Genomic DNA, 17,786 nt, shown 5'->3' on the forward strand with positions numbered 1-17,786 from the left:
CTCATTTAAGGTTCTACCGTAATTGTAATGTATCCCTGGATAAGGATGTTTTAAGATACTTCTAAGCTCATTTAATATTAAGAAGGCTTTGAAAATAGGTTATTTAAATCGCCATTTATGTGAAATATAAATCCGGAAATATTCGTCAGCTGTGAATGGTTTCAATAAAGCGATACTCCCGGGAATACAATCACTTGTCGGTTTCTAGGCAGCAAATAATGACGTTACCCCATCCTGATTGAATTAGTAATTTTCTGGAGATGCTTATGCAGTTACCAGTCGTTACGAAGCGCACCATAAGAGACCACCCAAAACAGAGCCAAAAAATAGTATGTTCGTGGGATGGAAAATTCATCCAAATTTACTTTGGAAACTCAGACTATTTATGAAGTTGGTATTTCAATTTTTATGTTTTAATGGGTAAAGAAAAGTTTCAGTCAAGCAACCATTTACAATATTCACCCAGTTATTATTATATAGAAAATGCTTTACAATATTTTCTTCGAGGTAACGATATTCGGCAATTTAGATTCCACGAGGTTAGATAGCATTGCCCTGAAAGTTTACAACAACGGTAAAGGTTAGAAGTGGATTACAATATACTCCTCGATCTCAAGTGTCCGGACTTAAACAGAAAGAATCACGGTATATATCCATATTTAATGCTGGCATATCTTATCGGTAGGCTTACCAGATATTTGAAGCAAAAAAAAACGGGACAGTGTAGATTTAGCAAGCCAACCTTGGTTCGATTCCGAGGCTCAGTAATTTTTCATACCATTATGGGTAGATAACGGGCATCAAAATTTATCTGTAAACCTTATTAAAATATCCTCTATTGGTCTTTGCTTCAAATAATGGACAGCTAACTTGAGCTTACTCATTAGAAAACTTGCACTTTGTTCTCGGTATTTTTACCATTTAACGACAGTATAGTTGGGTGTTAAATTAACGTATATATTGTTTATAACTGTGATAAAACAATTTCTCTATCCGAACTAGTGAAGTGAGTTCCAAATCAGTGGTAAATCGGCTGCATCCGTTAGAAGAAAAAAAACTATATCGATATCAAATAAGAAAATATTTCTGACAGGCATACTGCAAAACCGGGACATTCAGGTTTACCGGCCGGAGCGGCGGGGCAACTCATTCTCATTAGGAAAAATGCGTCCAATTGGGAATATTTCATGCGTGGTAAATAGTTCCACAGGTCTAGTTACATCTTATCGCATGGTTTGACAACTACCTTCGAACGCGATAGTAAATATTCTGACCAATCAGAGCTTACTTTTGTTGAGTTCTCTAAATAGATATGCGTCTTTCATATTGGACAACTAAAAGCTCCCCAGTGAATTGGTGGTGAAGGCATGTCTTGCATTATTGCTATACGTTCTCAATAATTTTCAATTATTACAACGGACATCGGTGACCTAATAAGCTAGTTGTATGAGGCATCGACGGAAATCACCGATCGCGGTAGTTGAACTTGTATTAAGCAGGCCAACGACCTAACAGGTCTAAAGTACGGTGACATGACGACGAAGGGCTACAATGCCGAATATGAACAGTCCAATGCCTCGAGGACATGCAGCGCTGTATAATTGTGTCGTTTCATTGTAAACCACGCGAAAAATTAAGGTTTGTTAGCAGCGTGGAAAAATTGCCACTGAGTAATACGATATAGTTTAGCCGTTAGACTGGAAAGATTACATATAGAATAACGAATAACCCAAATAGTCCTAACTTATTAGAAATAATTCAGGATTGACGGAATTTGTTGGCCAGTCTTCACCTAGTTCAGGCCAGATGGTAAGCATTGCAAAAGGTTCAGAAAAAATTCTGGACATCGGAACGAGAAAGTTCAAAATAAACATAACGTAGGAGTCTCATATATACCAGTTAAACTTATGGTATAATAAAGTGATTCCCATAACTGCTATGGTTGGCAACAAGAAATCAAAAACCTAAAGTTGCTATTATTACTAGAACTGTTGGTCTAATTGTTTTATTTTGATTAGGTCTTTGTGGGAGGATGAGTGACATATCTTTATGAATTTCGTTTGTGTTTAATCAAAATCTATAATATTATGAATCCTGTCTGATGAATAAACAGTATGAAGCCTTTTGGGCGCCAGAGGAAGTTGTGGAAATTTTTTGCATCGTTTGCCCTTTTGGTCGTGATTTACGTCATGCGTGATAGAAATTTGAATACTGTATACAACAATACCGTGCGGTGTGCCAACGGATATAATGCAGAAGGTAACACTTTTGTTTGAAAATTGTGCGTATAATTTTTTAACCTGTTTCCTCATAGCTGGGTCACGCTCAATGCGCACGCAATGCTTCGCTTCTCTATTGGATTCACTGTTGATAAACCTAATATGAAAACAAATTGCCATCAAAATACTAGGGACGTTATCGACTCGAGACCTATCTCAGTCTATTTGCGTTTGTTCTTGTGGCGCTCGAGAAGAACCAAGTGTAGAAATTACGTCATATTACACTTGTACTGATAAACTAAGCAAAACTGTTAACATGTTATTGGTGGTAAATGGGCTGTGTCACGTACTTTTAATATAGGCTACTGCTTGTATTATTTATGCTTTACCGATTGGGTGTTATTTTGGACGCAATATAAAATTGCAGTAAATACGAAATATCATTACCTCAAAAGTAAATATTGCAAGAACTACAAACATTAAGTAAACATGTGATACAAATACCAAAATGTAGGAAGAGTCCAGTTGACAACGTTTTAACTTGATTTAACATAGGGTTGCCAGTTTCTACAAAAAAAAAACTTTCCCAATAAAAAAAAAATTCAGAGTTTTATTTTATTCTAAATATCCAGGAAGTTGTAAAGATTCTGATCGAATGCAAGTAAACCGTGAGGCAATCGGGCGAAATTTAGAATCAGTTCCAAATGACGAAACCCACCATTTTCATACCGACACAATCGCAACGGAAGCAATATGGCCTGGTATCGTTGTTTACAATCGGGTACCAAAATGTGCCAGTTCAACATTGCGTCAACTCATAACGAGATTACAGAGAAGAAACAAATTTCGATATGAAATTCATAACTGGCCTAATGTGAAGCAATCATTGACAAGCAATGAAGAAGTGAGTAGAATAAATCGATAAAATTCCTATTTTCCTCCTATATAATGCTCAAAAAAGGTTCCATTACATTTGAACCCACGTACATTTGAACCCATGACAATTGCACCTGTATGCTATTGCACCTATGGAATTTTTTTTGTTTCACGGATAGTTAAACCCATACTAACCCTAACCCATGGGTTTTAGCACCCGCATATAGATTGAACCCGTGGATATACGCATGGGTTCAAATGTACATGGGTTCAAATTTACGGTCACCCTCAAAAAATATTGTACTGTTATTATTAGGCATAACAGATTTACTGTAATGGAATTCTGTAATTTAGCACTAAAGTGTCAAAGTTACGGATATAATAGCTTTCTATGGAACCGAATACCAAATGTCATGCTTCATATGTAAAAGTAACGCTATAAAGTGTAAAATTCGTGTTGTGCCGTATGAACTCCTTTGTGCTATAGATTGCATGGATTAATATATTTGATATTGTATTCGGAGTGTTTATTGCAGATATTTATGATCACAATAATTGAATCCCATAGAATGGCCGAACTGAAGTCTAAAAAAGCAGTCTAAAATTCTTAACATAAAATATTTTTCATAAAGGTTTGTCACAGTAATTAGCGTATAAAAGTAACGTTAACCTTTGGTTGTAGACCGCCAGGTAGAAATAGACTCATTAAAATGCTTGGCACTTTGAAACTAAGAATGAAAAGTGTAATTTTATTTCATTCATTTCAGAGCGAATTAGTTGGACAAGTGACGTCACTACCTCAACCATTATTATTTTTACGTCACCTGCACTTTGTTGACTTCGAAAAGTAAGATCGACAGAACGTTTGTTTTATGCTTTTAAACTAAACCTGAACAAACCAGTTTTAAAGATGTACATGCGCTATCCGAATCTTTCAAAGTAAACTCATTTAAATTAGTTTACGCTAACTATTTAGAGATTGTACCACTGTTACAGGTTCATAATATTGTAATTTATTTGCGATGAAAAGCTAGAAACATTCAAATTCAGATTTTTGTTATATTTCATCGATTTTGTGACAGAAAATAATTTGGCCTAATGCGCGTGCCAATTATATGTATTATCGAAATTGCTAAACGTGAGAGGTAATGAACGGGGAGTATATTATGCGCACATGGCCTTCAAAAATTTTAAGAGCACTATTTTCTTTCAATCGCGGAGTCGCCGTGTTAGTTAATTATGTTGCAAATTCTCAATAAATCTGTTGTACATTCAATGTGCAATTTGCCGCTTCACAATCAAAAGGTACCATAGAATAGATCAGGCCTCGGCTAAGCATGATACATTACATTACAAGCTTCGTGATGGTAGTATGAACCTATTTCATTTGAGTTTCCGCATTCCAAAGCCTCGTTGCGTGAAGCGTAGCTATTGTATCTTTCAACGACATACTAGATCCTTAAAAATATGGTTAACCGCTAGTCATCAATATTTTTTGCTTTGTAATCTGTCAAATATTAATATCCAAGGGCAGTGAGCATCGTAAACGAATTTGCGTATCAAATTTTCTTAGACTACCGAAGTGGGCCATGTTAAATAAATAGGTCATCTCTCAGAGATATGAGTTAGGTCGCATTTCGGAGGTTTGTTCATAAAGATACAGGAATGCGTGGATCTGATTTAGGGTAAGTGTGAAAATCTCCCGCACTTAATACTAGAAGAGCCGGATTTCGTATTAGCATGCCTTACTCGTTCCCGTTATGTTTAAATTTCTGTTGGTGATACTTGGCCTTTCTTTCATATCAGCAGGGTGGCAGGGCTGACAGTAACTGCGATTTTTGTAACTAAATTATATATCGTTTTCAGGTATAATGTAACGAAACCGGCCTATATCAATATGATCCGCCACCCTATTAATAGATTTGTGTCGCATTATTACTTTTCACGTTTTGGTTTTGTAAATTGGACGGAAGAAAAAATCAGAAAATGGTTATGGCCAATGTCTAAAGAACGACGAGAAATGGTGAGCTTCATGATATTATATATTTGAAAACTCGAATATATATTTGATGTTGCAGCTGATACCGATTTTTCTGCTATCTACAGACTAGACATATCATGAAAATAATATTAGTACAAATTGTCTATTCTCTAAATATAACAAATCTGCATCGCCAGAAACGCACAAAAACGATTTTAAACAGATATCTCGTTTAGGAGATTATGAATTGCTAAAGTGAGGGTTGGTTGTAAATAAAAAATTATATTTTTGTTAATATTCTTCGAATAATATTCAATTATACTGTTTTTTTATATAGAGTTTGGATGAATGTGTAAAAAACGGAGCGGAAAAGTGTGTTGTAGAAAATCATGAAAATTTCATGCAATTCTTTTGTGGGCAAGATGTAAGATGCAAGTAAGTATTACCAAATGAAAAATTAAAAAATTATCAATTTTTCAAAATTTGTTATGAAAAAGCTCTTTCTTTCTAAGATATTTTCCCACTTGGTGAACTTATTACATAAAAATGCGAAGGCTATTTATCAGACTATTCCATAATAGTAGGCTTTGTTGTTAAATTTTCGTTGCTCATACCCTGTCAGTTGCCAGACATTATAATATATTATTATATATATATATATATATATGGTATGGAATCTCTAATTTGAAAATATCGTCGCAGTTCTTAGTAGCCTAAATACTTCTTTGATCAACTTATTTTAATTCATGATCTAATCAGAAATCGCGATGACTGGGCGTTGGAAAAAGCCAAAACCAATATTGCTAAGAATTTTGTCTTCATTGGAGTTTTGGAAAAGTTTGAAGATTCAATCAAAGTGGCGGAGACTATTTTACCAAAGTGAGCTTGAATAAAACTAATTATTTTGGCCAAAATTAAAACAAGCTTATATCCTTCATCATGCTTTTTCAACAACACCTTTATCGTTAGGCACAGAATCCCAACTTTAAATTAAGCTAACAACTGGGATGCCGCGACTCAATATATATAATATATATATGATGATTCTCCATCAATATTTTTCATAAATAAAAGTTCTCGTTTCAGGTACTTTACTGGAGCAACAAATATATTTCAAGCTTCTCCAAACAGTAAGTTAACATATTTCCATCTATATAGTATATAAAAATCATGCTTATCAGACAGTGCGTGAAATGACATATTAGAGCGTCTTCATATTTATTTTCACGTTCCGGATGAGACCAATGCACGTCGAAATTATTTCTAGAAACATTATGACTAATTGTGGAATTAGTTTGTATTCATATCAGTAAAAAGAGAAAAAATAATACTGCAATTAGGCACGATTACCGAATTTTTATTATAAAACGTTAGAATGGCCGCTGAATATGCCATATTATATACACCGTATTACGTGGATGACATAAATTTAACCATCAGTTCAGTGGTAATGCTCATTTAGAATGTGAGATCGAATCGTCTCGTTTGTTACTCTGAATGATTGCAAGCTCACAGATATCGTTAGAATGTACTATTTTCCACAAATTACAAATGTTGTGTAAATAGCATCTAACTTTCATACTTTCCCTCGCTTGTGAATTTTTGCACCGTCATCTATAACATATTTTATAATTTATTGATTTTTATACGTATATTAACACGCTTTACGTTCAAGTTCGTCTGCATTTCGCTATCGCTCAATAATTTTAAAACTTTCTGTATGTTTCCGGGCCCCGCGAGCATAAACCTATTGATTTTCAGCTCGATAGAAATATTTTTACTTCTTTGGTCTTCCATACAATAGAATTTCCATTGTTATATTAACAAATATACTGTCTGAATATTGAGATTTTTTCAATTAAGTTGTTTAGTTGTGACAACCACTTTCGTATTTATTTCAGGTGGAAGCCACACAAAAACTGCCAACAAAGTGAAGCCTACAAATGAAACTGTTTCGGTTTTATCTGTTGCTTTGAGTAGAGAAATTGAACTCTATAATTTTGTTAAACAAAGACTTGATTTTCAAATAACGTTTTTGAAAAAATCTGGCAAAATCACGTGACCACAAATCAACGTAATGAAAGCTGGAATGAATGAACGAACCAACTAACACGTAGAAGGTTGTTATACCATTGATGACTTAACAACCTGTTAACATTCCTGTTAAGGTATCAATGGTTATACGTAAGAACATTCAGAAATATGCCTGACTTCTTCATAACACAAAGGTTATGTGCTCTACAGTCTACAATATGGAATGATAGAGTCAATGAACGCCGCAAAAAATTGGTGGACACTGCTGGCAAAATTTTAATATCTCAGGTACTGGAAGTGATATTTGATCTGATGTTCCAAAATTCAAAAATACGTCTACACTAAATGAACCGATATTTATTTCACTATGAAACGCATAATTTATATATACTATGTAATATATTTGTTACGGATTATGCAATATTCTGCGTCAATCAGTGTGGAACATAATGAACCTGCTATGGAGATTCAGCCCTGGAGATAAAATATGAAGAACGTGTCCTAAAATATTTAAGAGAAATAGTGAATAATAATAAAAAAAATAAGTAATAAAAAATATCAACAATTTGAAGTTTGGTGTGAAATTATTCTTAAATGCATGAAGATGAAGATAAATCTCGCTGAAGAATCCATCCCTATGACTCGCTTTTGAAAAGTAACATACCTGACATACAAATTATAGATCTCTTTACTGTGTTTCAAATAGTTAGAATTTTCAAGGTTTCACTTCTTTGTACAAAATGTCTCGCGTGCTTTTTGGTATTGTTCAATGAGAGCGTTTCCCTCTTGAGCAAAACCTCTCTTCACAATCAATAGCGCGATAGTTCACTCGGATTGGATCTATAACAATTCACTGGTTTATTTGAAAGGTGAATAGCTCGCGAAACAATTTCTTTGACTCATCGAGAAAGTGTTTCCATACCTTCCTCAATCAAATCAAATGAGTAATAGTAAACTTTTATATTAGACAGGCTTTGAGCAAATGTTTAAAATGTTGGCATTATCAAACTGGATATCATTAAGCTACCAAAACACCAAGCCGCCAGCGAACAGAAACATCTGCGAAATTGTTTAGTAATTCCCCCGAACTGCACAAAATGGGTATTTACAATCCTTGTGTATTCTACATAACACAGACAGCCGTTGTGAAACTAACAGGATACACGAACCAGCAGGCAAAGTCTGGTGTTTCGTGTGAAATATCGTAACCATTGGGTTGCTCTTCCCGACAATGCGCAATTACCCTAATAGTGAGGCATGTTCACGTGTGAAAGCTCACCTTTTATGGACGTGTCATTTTGGTGCTTCTAATGTGAATTAATTTATTCAAGTTGGCCGCGGAAATATAATGTGTTTATGAAATACCGGTATGGCGGTATACTCCATTGTTCAATACTGTAACATGGCAAATCAGCACATATCCGCGGGGACATAACAATTGAAAGCGTAATGGTTTTGCTAGCTATTTGCTAGTTTTCCCAAATTTGAATATATAATTCAGAAAACTCGATGGTCGTGAATGATGTACTAGCAAAAACTAGTTCCGAAGAATCAATAGTATAGGTGAGTAAAAGTTACTATCAAAGTACTTGAATTGAACGTCGTTAAATATTTTAAATTAAAATGATGGTTATGAACCTGTAAACTTGTTTGTAAGCACCAAATCCCAAAAATACATCAAAATAAACATCAAATTTTTTAGTGGTCAAGTATAGGAGAAATTGTGGGGCTCGGGGTTCATGAAAACCCCTCCTCCGTCAGCTAACTGTAGAGGTGAGCCCAAATCCCCATAGCGGTCAAAGCGCCTCTCTCCCCATAGGCAAAGTACGCTCCATAGAATATATTTTCGACTATCATGAGTGCAAGCGTAAACTATTTGCACACATGACATTTTTTGGTACTCCCGTAGTAGAAGAACCAAGATGGCGGACACCGGACCGTAGTATGTGTACCAGTTTTGGTTTCGGCGCGGCGGTGTGGCTCAACGGGCTAAGCGTTAGAAATACTCTCGCCACCGCACCTCTAATTACTGTGCGTGGGTTCGCAGGTTCGAATCCCATGCAGGGATGGTTATGTGCGAGATGATTGCTGGACTCCTCGCCGTCGTTGGGTGGTTCACGTAACCGCTGGTCGGTTACGGCTTCCTCCACCACCAAGTCCATGCTTCCGAAAACAAACAATATAGCTAATCCCATACCCGACTTGGAATGGTAACCGGACGAGAGGCCGTGGTTCGCCATATGGATAAGCCGTCTTATCGGCTTTCCTCTTGCCCGGGACAAATATGTAAATCCTTTCCTTTCCTATAATTTTATTCCAATTTTATCTTATTTTAGTTCTATTATGAGTCCCGTAGTATTTGTACCTAAAATTATTGCCTGACCCCAACCCGGTACACATACTACGTTCCGGTGTCCGCCATTTAGGTTCACATACTACGGGAGTACCCATTTTTTGACAATTTACGTTTTGAAAATTCAGTCGAAAATCATTGAAAACGTCACATATGACGTTTATTTGACTCCATGCAGCACGTCCTTTTTGATTGGGGATTTTCCCTGTTGTCGAACCCACGCATGCTTTTTTACTACCTTTTGCTGTATTGGTTACGTGCCGTGTAGGTGTTACGTTACGTGAGGTGCATGAAATTTTTTCCGACGAATAATGAGGTGGTTGAAGTCACTAAAAAGCTGAACACTAAAAGGAAGAAGTGGATAAAATTTCTTCCGACGAATAATGAGGTGGTTGAAGTCACTAAAAAGCTGAACACTAAAAGGAAGAAGTGGATGAAATTTCTTCCGGCGAATAATGAGGTGGTTGAAGTCACTAAAAAGCTGAACACTAAAAGGAAGAAGTGGATAAAATTTCTTCCTACGAATAATGAGGTGGTTGAAGTCACTAAAAAGCTGAACACTAAAAGGAAGAAGTGGATGAAATTTCTTCCGACGAATAATGAGGTGGTTGAAGTCACTAAAAAGCTGAACACTAAAAGGAAAAAGTGGATGAAATTTCTTCCGACGAATAATGAGGTGGTTGAAGTCACTAAAAAGCTGAACACTAAAAGGAAGAAGTGGATAAAATTTTTCCGACGAATAATGAGGTGGTTGAAGTCACTAAAAAGCTGAACACTAGAAGGAAAAAGTGGATAAAATTTCTTCCGACGAATAATGAGGTGGCTGAAGTCACTAAAAAGCTGAACACTAAAAGGAAGAAATTTCTTCCGACGAATAATGAGGTGGTTGAAGTCACTAAAAAGCTGAGCACTAAAAGGAAGAAGTGGATGAAATTTCTTCCGACGAATAATGAGGTGGTTGAACTCACTAAAAAGCTGAACACTAAAAGGAAGAAGTGGATAAAATTTCTTCCGACGAATAATGAGGTGGTTGAAGTCACTAAAAAGCTGAACACTAAAAGGAAGAAGTGGATGAAATTTCTTCCGACGAATAATGAGGTGGTTGAAGTCACTAAAAAGCTGAACACTAAAAGGAAGGAGTGGATGAAATTTCTTCCGACGAATAATGAGGTGGCTGAAGTCACTAAAAAGCTGAACACTAAAAGGAAGAAATGGATGAAATTTCTTCCGACGAATAATGAGGTGGCGGAGGTCACTGAAAAGCTTAACACTAACAGAAAGAAGTGGATGGAATTTCTTCCGACGGGTTGTGAGGTGGCTGAGGTCACTAAACACTAAGCTAAACACTATAAGGAAGAAGTACGTTAGGGTTAGATGATAATTTGTCCTATTGATTTTGAGGCGGTTGAAGTCACTAATATACCGAACATTAGGAGAGTTAAATAGCCAAAACATATCCCGACGGAAGTAGGATTGGATGAAGACCCTGAAAGCGGACTGATAAGTAGGCATGCCACTTTTAGATTTATGAATTGAATCGATTCAAATCGCAATTTTTTTCGAATCTGATTTACGCGAAGAGAGTCGTTTAGCGAAGAAAAACAAACACTCCAAATAACACCAATTGCCAGACGGGAATGTAAATGAATTTTTCGTTATTTACTTTTATTGATCTGCCTTCATTCATTTTCATGTTCAGCGCAACACACCCTGATCATCACTCGAGATGCTGACGTGCTATGTGGGTAATTAATTTCCTTCAATCTGTCAGTTGAGTATTCCACTGAATGACCTAAGTTTCTATCACACGCAAATTTAAATGGATCGTATACCCGAAAGTTCGTTGCAATTTTGTTAAAAATATGCAACAGCACACCTTCTCTGCGACTAAGTTATGGTACGCCTTGACATGAATTGATAAACGATCAGATACCGACTTCTAGAAAACATTTAATTTTTATTGAAATTTAATTTAAACTCCGTTGAAATTGAAATATTGGTACTACTGAAGTACGTGCACCAAGATGTCGCACAACCTGATCCCTAACCTCGTACACCAGTGATTTTCAACCTTTTTTGTATCGCGGAACACTTTTTTTATTCTAAAATTGTGACAGAACACCAAATGAGATTTTTGGAAATAAACTATATTATGCAAATAACTGACATCGATCATTTCGGAATAAATTAACGAAATTAATAATAGCTTGTCAACTTCAGCTGGAAAAGACGTTACACATATTACGATTCAGAGCTACCGATGAGCTAGGAACAGAAATGGTATTTTAATGTAATATCTGGGCCTGTTTCGATAAGTTTCAATATTTTATTCTGGCTGGAATTTAATTGCGAGAGACAAACACGCAGCTCTTTCTCGATGACTCTCAATTTTTCGTGTTTTTTATACTTTTATGGCGGCCAAGAAAAGGGTGGGCAAAATCGAATATTTTTTCCGAATCAAATAATTCGAATATTCTTAACAAATACCGAATAGTCCAATACCGAATATTTTTTTATACGCAGCAGGGCCCAGAACGTCGGAGGTAGATTTGGAAGTTAATAGAAACATTGAAAACCGGCAACAAAGCGATTTTTACTGATTAATTTCGTCATAATCGCTGATATTCCCCTGAACGTTTTTAAATTCCCGCCATTTGTTCTTTTGCGCAACTATTAATTACTGTGGGTCGGCGGAGATCGAAGTTTCATATTATTGTTATAACTATGAGTTCACATCAGCGACAGGTTTTTATGACATTAAGGAGTGATATCAAAGCCAAATTAATTGTAATCTGATATTTATCTTTTGCGCCGACTCTGATCTATCTTATCGCCGTTTGCAAATTGAACGTCCCAGTTTTAAGCAAATAATATTATCATTATCGTCAACGGGATGCACACATTTATTATTAAGACGACAATTGACTTTCTTAGGCTCAGTGTTATTTTCGAAATAAATAAATTTTATACTGTGATTAGATAAATATGTGAAGCTGTGATTGCGTGAATAAAGAATGTTGATTTAAAATCTGAAATAACGGCATTTCTACGTTGTCGTTTGGCAGCACTCTTGAACGATATTTTACATACGCGACCTGATACCAAAAAAATTGTAAACAATTTTGTGCCCAAGTGCTTTTCGTACCTAGTAGAAGGGAAGACGCTAATTATAATTAATCACCTCAAGTCACCATTTATTTTACAACAAATCAATACCCCGACCATTATCATAGCTAATATCGTTACCGAGAAATTCATTTTTCAATTTTAATTCCGGGATTTTCAAATTCAACACTCCACTTGACGATGCCACGCCCTAATTAATACTGCAAGAAAAGCTTCAAAATGCAACGAATGTAATCAATTCCGATGATGACTCCATCCATGGTCGAGTATAATGTTCACATTTTTGAAACAGTATTTGGTCAAGGATAAAATGGATCACTAAAAATACACGCCGAGCTATTAGAAAGTCCAATAAAAGAAAGTATGGCCTGTCATTTCTTATCTGGTTATAAGTTTTTATACCGGCTTTTCAAAACTCTGACTCGCCATTTTCAAATCCATGCTATTTATATGGTACTCCCGTAGTATGTGAACCAAGATGGCGGACACACGAACGTAGTATGTGTACCAAGTTAGGGTCAGGCCACAACTTCAGGTACAAATACTATAGGAATACCTGGCTAGTCCCCGAACTCGTAACAGAACTAAAATGAGGTAAATTGGAACAAAATTTTGGCCTAACCTGGTACACATACTACGTTCTGGTGTCCAACGTCTTGGTCTGCATATTACAGGAGTACCAATTATATAACTCGAATTTTCTGACGACCTAAAATTGCCGTTTTCACCATGTATCGAAAACGTCTTTGTAACTCTTAATGTCCGAAAATGATTTTCTTTTCGGGTCATGCATGCGGAGGCTAATAACATCTTTAAAATCTGGTAACCTCATTTTAGATATCTTATTTGGGTTGACGTTTCTACATTTACGGATTAGTGTCGGCACGCTTTTTGCAAAATAACAGTGGAACCGAGGGTGAATTCTCGCGTAATCCAAGCGATCGATTTACCGGCGTGAATTCCGTGCCCAAGCAAAGCGGTACAGATTACGTGGTATTGTACATACGAATAGTAAAATGCCATTCGAATATTTTAATATTGTATTCGCTATTCGAATATTTTGCCCAGCCCTAGACCGGCCATGCTTAAAAAGCTCATTTCGCAAAGATAGGTAGTGGAAAATGATAGCATGATCGGAAGCGCTTGTGAACCGCGCTTTGTGAAATTTATATAAATCCATCGGACGGTTAAATACCAGTTATGACGTCATAATACTGCAAAAAAGCAAATTTTCCGCGGAACACCCGGAGGTCTCTCGCGGAACACCAGTGTTCCGCAGAACACCGGTTGAAAATCACTGATCTATAGTATATGAAGGAATTTGCATACAATAAACAATGGAATAACTGTTATCTACAACATGACTATATTACTATGCATTTCATGTTTGCAGATTACTGCGATATATTTTTATATACCATGAGTTACATTATCAGAATTAAATTAATAGGGCAAGCATTTAAAATAGTGCTATCGGTCATAGATTTGAACATTTTGCGCAACACAAAATCATCCTAGTAAAAGTCCATACTTTTAAATACCAACCATTATCCAAATTATTTGCCAAAAAGCGGGATAAATTAAATTTCTGACTTGCGATAATTTTTTCGTGAGTACGTAAATACGAATGTTTTTTTTTTATATTCGGGCACTTCAATGTCCGCATATATATCTTTTATTATTTTACAAATACGAAAATATGTATCAAGAATTAAATATAATCGGGCAGTTTACCACACATTTTAAGTCCATGGATCGCCGTTGTATTTTGTAAATACGAAAATAGGAATCAAAAATTAATAATAATCGCGCAGTTGACCACACATCTATGTACATAGATTGCCGTGGTATTGTGCCCGAATATAATTAATTTTTGATTCCGTATTTCATTCTTTGAACTTAATATCTGTTTTATAAATTTTGCAAGCAGTTCACGCACGAAGACTTTGAATAATGATGTATTAGTAAAATTGATGTCCTGTTAGAACACTGGTTCTCAACCAATGGGCCATGGGCCACTGGTAAGCCTCAGAGGCATTTTGAGGTGGACCACAAACATATTATAAATTACAAGGTTTGTTGATTGGAAAAATTGATTTGATAACAAAATCAGCTCCACGCGTCTTCAAAAACAAGATATCTATTTGCAAAACATGCCTCGCCGTAACCACCCATTGTGGCGCAACATACCCATTATACGGCAGGAACAGCTAGATATGAATATATATATAGTAATTTGTTTGCACGTTACATCAAAATTAAAAAGAATATAACGAGAATGCCATGGCCTTCAATATTCGCCAGGCTCGAACTGAGCATAACATATAAAAAATTAACAAAAAACGAATCCACGAGGACATTGCCTCATAAATACGAACAGAACAAACATTAATTTACCCAATTCCTAATATATTAAATTTTCAAGTATTCCTCACTATCCGTCGGAAGAAATTTCATCCACTTCTTCCTTTTAGTGTTCAGCTTTTTAGTGACTTCATCCACCTCACCAGCCGTCGGAAGTAATTTCATCTACTTCTTCCTTTTAGTGTTCATCTTTTTAGTGACTTCAACCACCTCATTATTTGCCGGAAGAAATTTCATCCACTTCTTCCTTTTAGTGTTCAGCTTTTTAGTGACTTCAACCACCTCATTATTCGCCGGAAGAAATTTTAATCCACTTCTTCCTTTTAGTGTTCAGCTTTTTAGTGACTTCAACCACCTCATTATTCGTCGGAAGAAATTTTATCCACTTCTTCCTTTCAGTGTTCAGCTTTTTAGTGACTTCAACCACCTCATTATTCGTCGGAAGAAATTTTATCCACTTCTTCCTTTTAGTGTTCAGTTTTTTAGTGACTTCAACCACCTCATTATTCGTCGGAAGAAATTTTATCCACTTCTTCCTTTTAGTGTTCAGCTTTTTAGTGACTTCAACCACCTCATTATTCGTCGGAAGAAATTTTATCCACTTCTTCCTTTTAGTGTTCAGCTTTTTAGTGACTTCAACCACCTCATTATTCGTCGGAAGAAATTTTATCCACTTCTTCCTTTTAGTGTTCGACTTTTTAGTGACTTCAACCACCTCATTATTCGTCGGAAGAAATTTTATCCACTTCTTCCTTTTAGTGTTCAGCTTTTTAGTGACTTCAACCACCTCATTATTCGTCGGAAGAAATTTTATCCACTTCTTCCTTTTAGTGTTCAGCTTTTTAGTGACTTCAACCACCTCATTATTCGTCGGAAGAAATTTTATCCACTTCTTCCTTTTAGTGTTCAGCTTTTTAGTGACTTCAACCACCTCATTATTAGTCGGAAGAAATTTTATCCACTTCTTCCTTTTAGTGTTCAGCTTTTTAGTGACTTCAACCACCTCATTATTCGTCGGAAGAAATTTTATCCACTTCTTCCTTTTAGTGTTCAGCTTTTTAGTGACTTCAACCACCTCATTATTCGTCGGAAGAAATTTTATCCACTTCTTCCTTTTAGTGTTCAGCTTTTTAGTGACTTCAACCACCTCATTATTCGTCGAAAGAAATTTTATCCACTTCTTCCTTTTAGTGTTCAGCTTTTTAGTGACTTCAACCACCTCATTATTCGTCGGAAGAAATTTTATCCACTTCTTCCTTTTAGTGTTCAGCTTTTTAGTGACTTCAGCCACCTCATTATTCGTCGGAAGAAATTTTATCCACTTCTTCCTTTTAGTGTTCAGCTTTTTAGTGACTTCAACCACCTCATTATTCGTCGGAAGAAATTTTATCCACTTCTTCCTTTTAGTGTTCAGTTTTTTAGTGACTTCAACCACCTCATTATTCGTCGGAAGAAATTTTATCCACTTCTTCCTTTTAGTGTTCAGCTTTTTAGTGACTTCAACCACCTCATTATTCGTCGGAAGAAATTTTATCCACTTCTTCCTTTCAGTGTTCAGTTTTTTAGTGACTTCAACCACCTCATTATTCGTCGGAAGAAATTTTATCCACTTCTTCCTTTTAGTGTTCAGTTTTTTAGCGACTTCAACCACCTCATTATTCGTCGGAAGAAATTTCATCCACTTCTTCCTTTTAGTGTTCAGCTTTTTAGTGACTTCAACCACCTCATTATTCGTCGGAAGAAATTTTATCCACTTCTTCCTTTTAGTGTTCAGCTTTTTAGTGACTTCAACCACCTCATTATTCGCCGGAAGAAATTTCATCCACTTCTTCCTTTTAGTGTTCAGCTTTTTAGTGACTTCAACCACCTCATTATTCGCCGGAAGAAATTTTATCCACTTCTTCCTTTTAGTGTTCAGCTTTTTAGTGACTTCAACCACCTCATTATTCGCCGGAAGAAATTTCATCCACTTCTTCCTTTTAGTGTTCAGCTTTTTAGTGACTTCAACCACCTCATTATTCGTCGGAAGAAATTTTATCCACTTCTTCCTTTTAGTGTTCAGCTTTTTAGTGACTTCAACCACCTCATTATTCGTCGGAAAAAATTTCATTCACTTCTTCCTTTTAGTGTTCAGCTTTTTAGTGACTTCAGCCACCTAACTACCCGTCGGGAAGAAATTTCATCCACTTCTTCCTTTTAGTGTTCAGCCTTTTAGTGTATTTTAATTTTTCACCTTTGGGAACACTTCAACTTCCGTTTTCCCTCCACTTCATCCATTTCTTCCTTCAGCCTTTTAGTGTTGTCCTTATTGTTCTTTGTGTTGTGATCACTGAATAACGCCAGGTGACAACGGACTGCATTCGCGTTACTGCATTAGTTACTATCTGTTACAAGTATTAGACGGTGGTTTGATTAAGTTTGTCTATATTTAGCGACTCGATGTAATTACTGAATTATGTTGCATGTTCTTGTGTTTAGGTTAAGATGCGTTTTTAGTTTCTTAAAGCCATAATATTGATCATAATAAATAAACTGTTACAACACAACTGTCAGACTGTTGAATTATTTTATTGTATTCGGTATTTAGAAATTATCTGTAGTAATGATATAAAACTTATGTGAGTCATTTTCTTGTTTACTAATGTACGTACAGACGTACCAGTACCAGAGTACCGATATTGGCGATAGGCCTATCTACAGATCTACATTCTGAACTTACCATTGAGGAATTTATTATCATTGTATAGTCAGACAGTATTATGTTATACCAGGTGCACTATATTTCATAAAACTGTAAAATATATAGGCTATTATATTGTGGGATGGTATGTCA

At 35.8% G+C, this 17,786-nt stretch overlaps 1 protein-coding gene across 2 annotated transcripts; it reads left to right on the forward strand.

Moving 5' to 3' along the window:
• Positions 1-1,790: 1,790 nt before the first annotated feature.
• LOC120346450 (uronyl 2-sulfotransferase-like) lies at positions 1,791-7,634 on the forward strand. Of its 2 annotated transcripts, XM_039416192.2 has the most exons (9): positions 1,793-1,809; positions 2,019-2,259; positions 2,852-3,123; positions 3,863-3,942; positions 4,962-5,118; positions 5,414-5,511; positions 5,836-5,955; positions 6,163-6,206; positions 6,978-7,632. In XM_039416192.2, exons 2-9 carry the CDS (start codon positions 2,115-2,117, stop codon positions 7,136-7,138), a joined length of 1,077 nt encoding a protein of 358 aa, XP_039272126.1. In that variant the 5' UTR covers positions 1,793-1,809; positions 2,019-2,114; the 3' UTR covers positions 7,139-7,632. The 2 variants fall into 2 exon arrangements, with proteins under 2 accessions (XP_077971616.1, XP_039272126.1); XM_078115490.1 differs by lacking the exon at positions 5,836-5,955 and having other exon boundaries at positions 1,791-1,809; positions 6,978-7,634.
• The last annotated feature ends 10,152 nt before the right edge of the window (positions 7,635-17,786 follow it).

This window comes from Styela clava, chromosome 8 (assembly GCF_964204865.1).
Source record: "Styela clava chromosome 8, kaStyClav1.hap1.2, whole genome shotgun sequence".
In the NCBI taxonomy this organism is placed as follows: Eukaryota; Metazoa; Chordata; class Ascidiacea; order Stolidobranchia; family Styelidae; genus Styela; species Styela clava.

What these genes read in the sequence shown, in the direction of transcription:
- LOC120346450 (XM_039416192.2), top strand. Translation starts at nt 2,115, where the DNA reads ATGAAGCCTTTTGGGCGCCAGAGGAAGTTGTGGAAATTTTTTGCATCG. An exon ending in CACTTTGTTGACTTCGAAAA is followed by an intron (nt 3,943 to 4,961) that starts GTAAGATCGACA and finishes TATCGTTTTCAG; the next exon opens with GTATAATGTAACGAAACCGG. An exon ending in CTAAAGAACGACGAGAAATG is followed by an intron (nt 5,119 to 5,413) that starts GTGAGCTTCATG and finishes TTTTTTATATAG; the next exon opens with AGTTTGGATGAATGTGTAAA.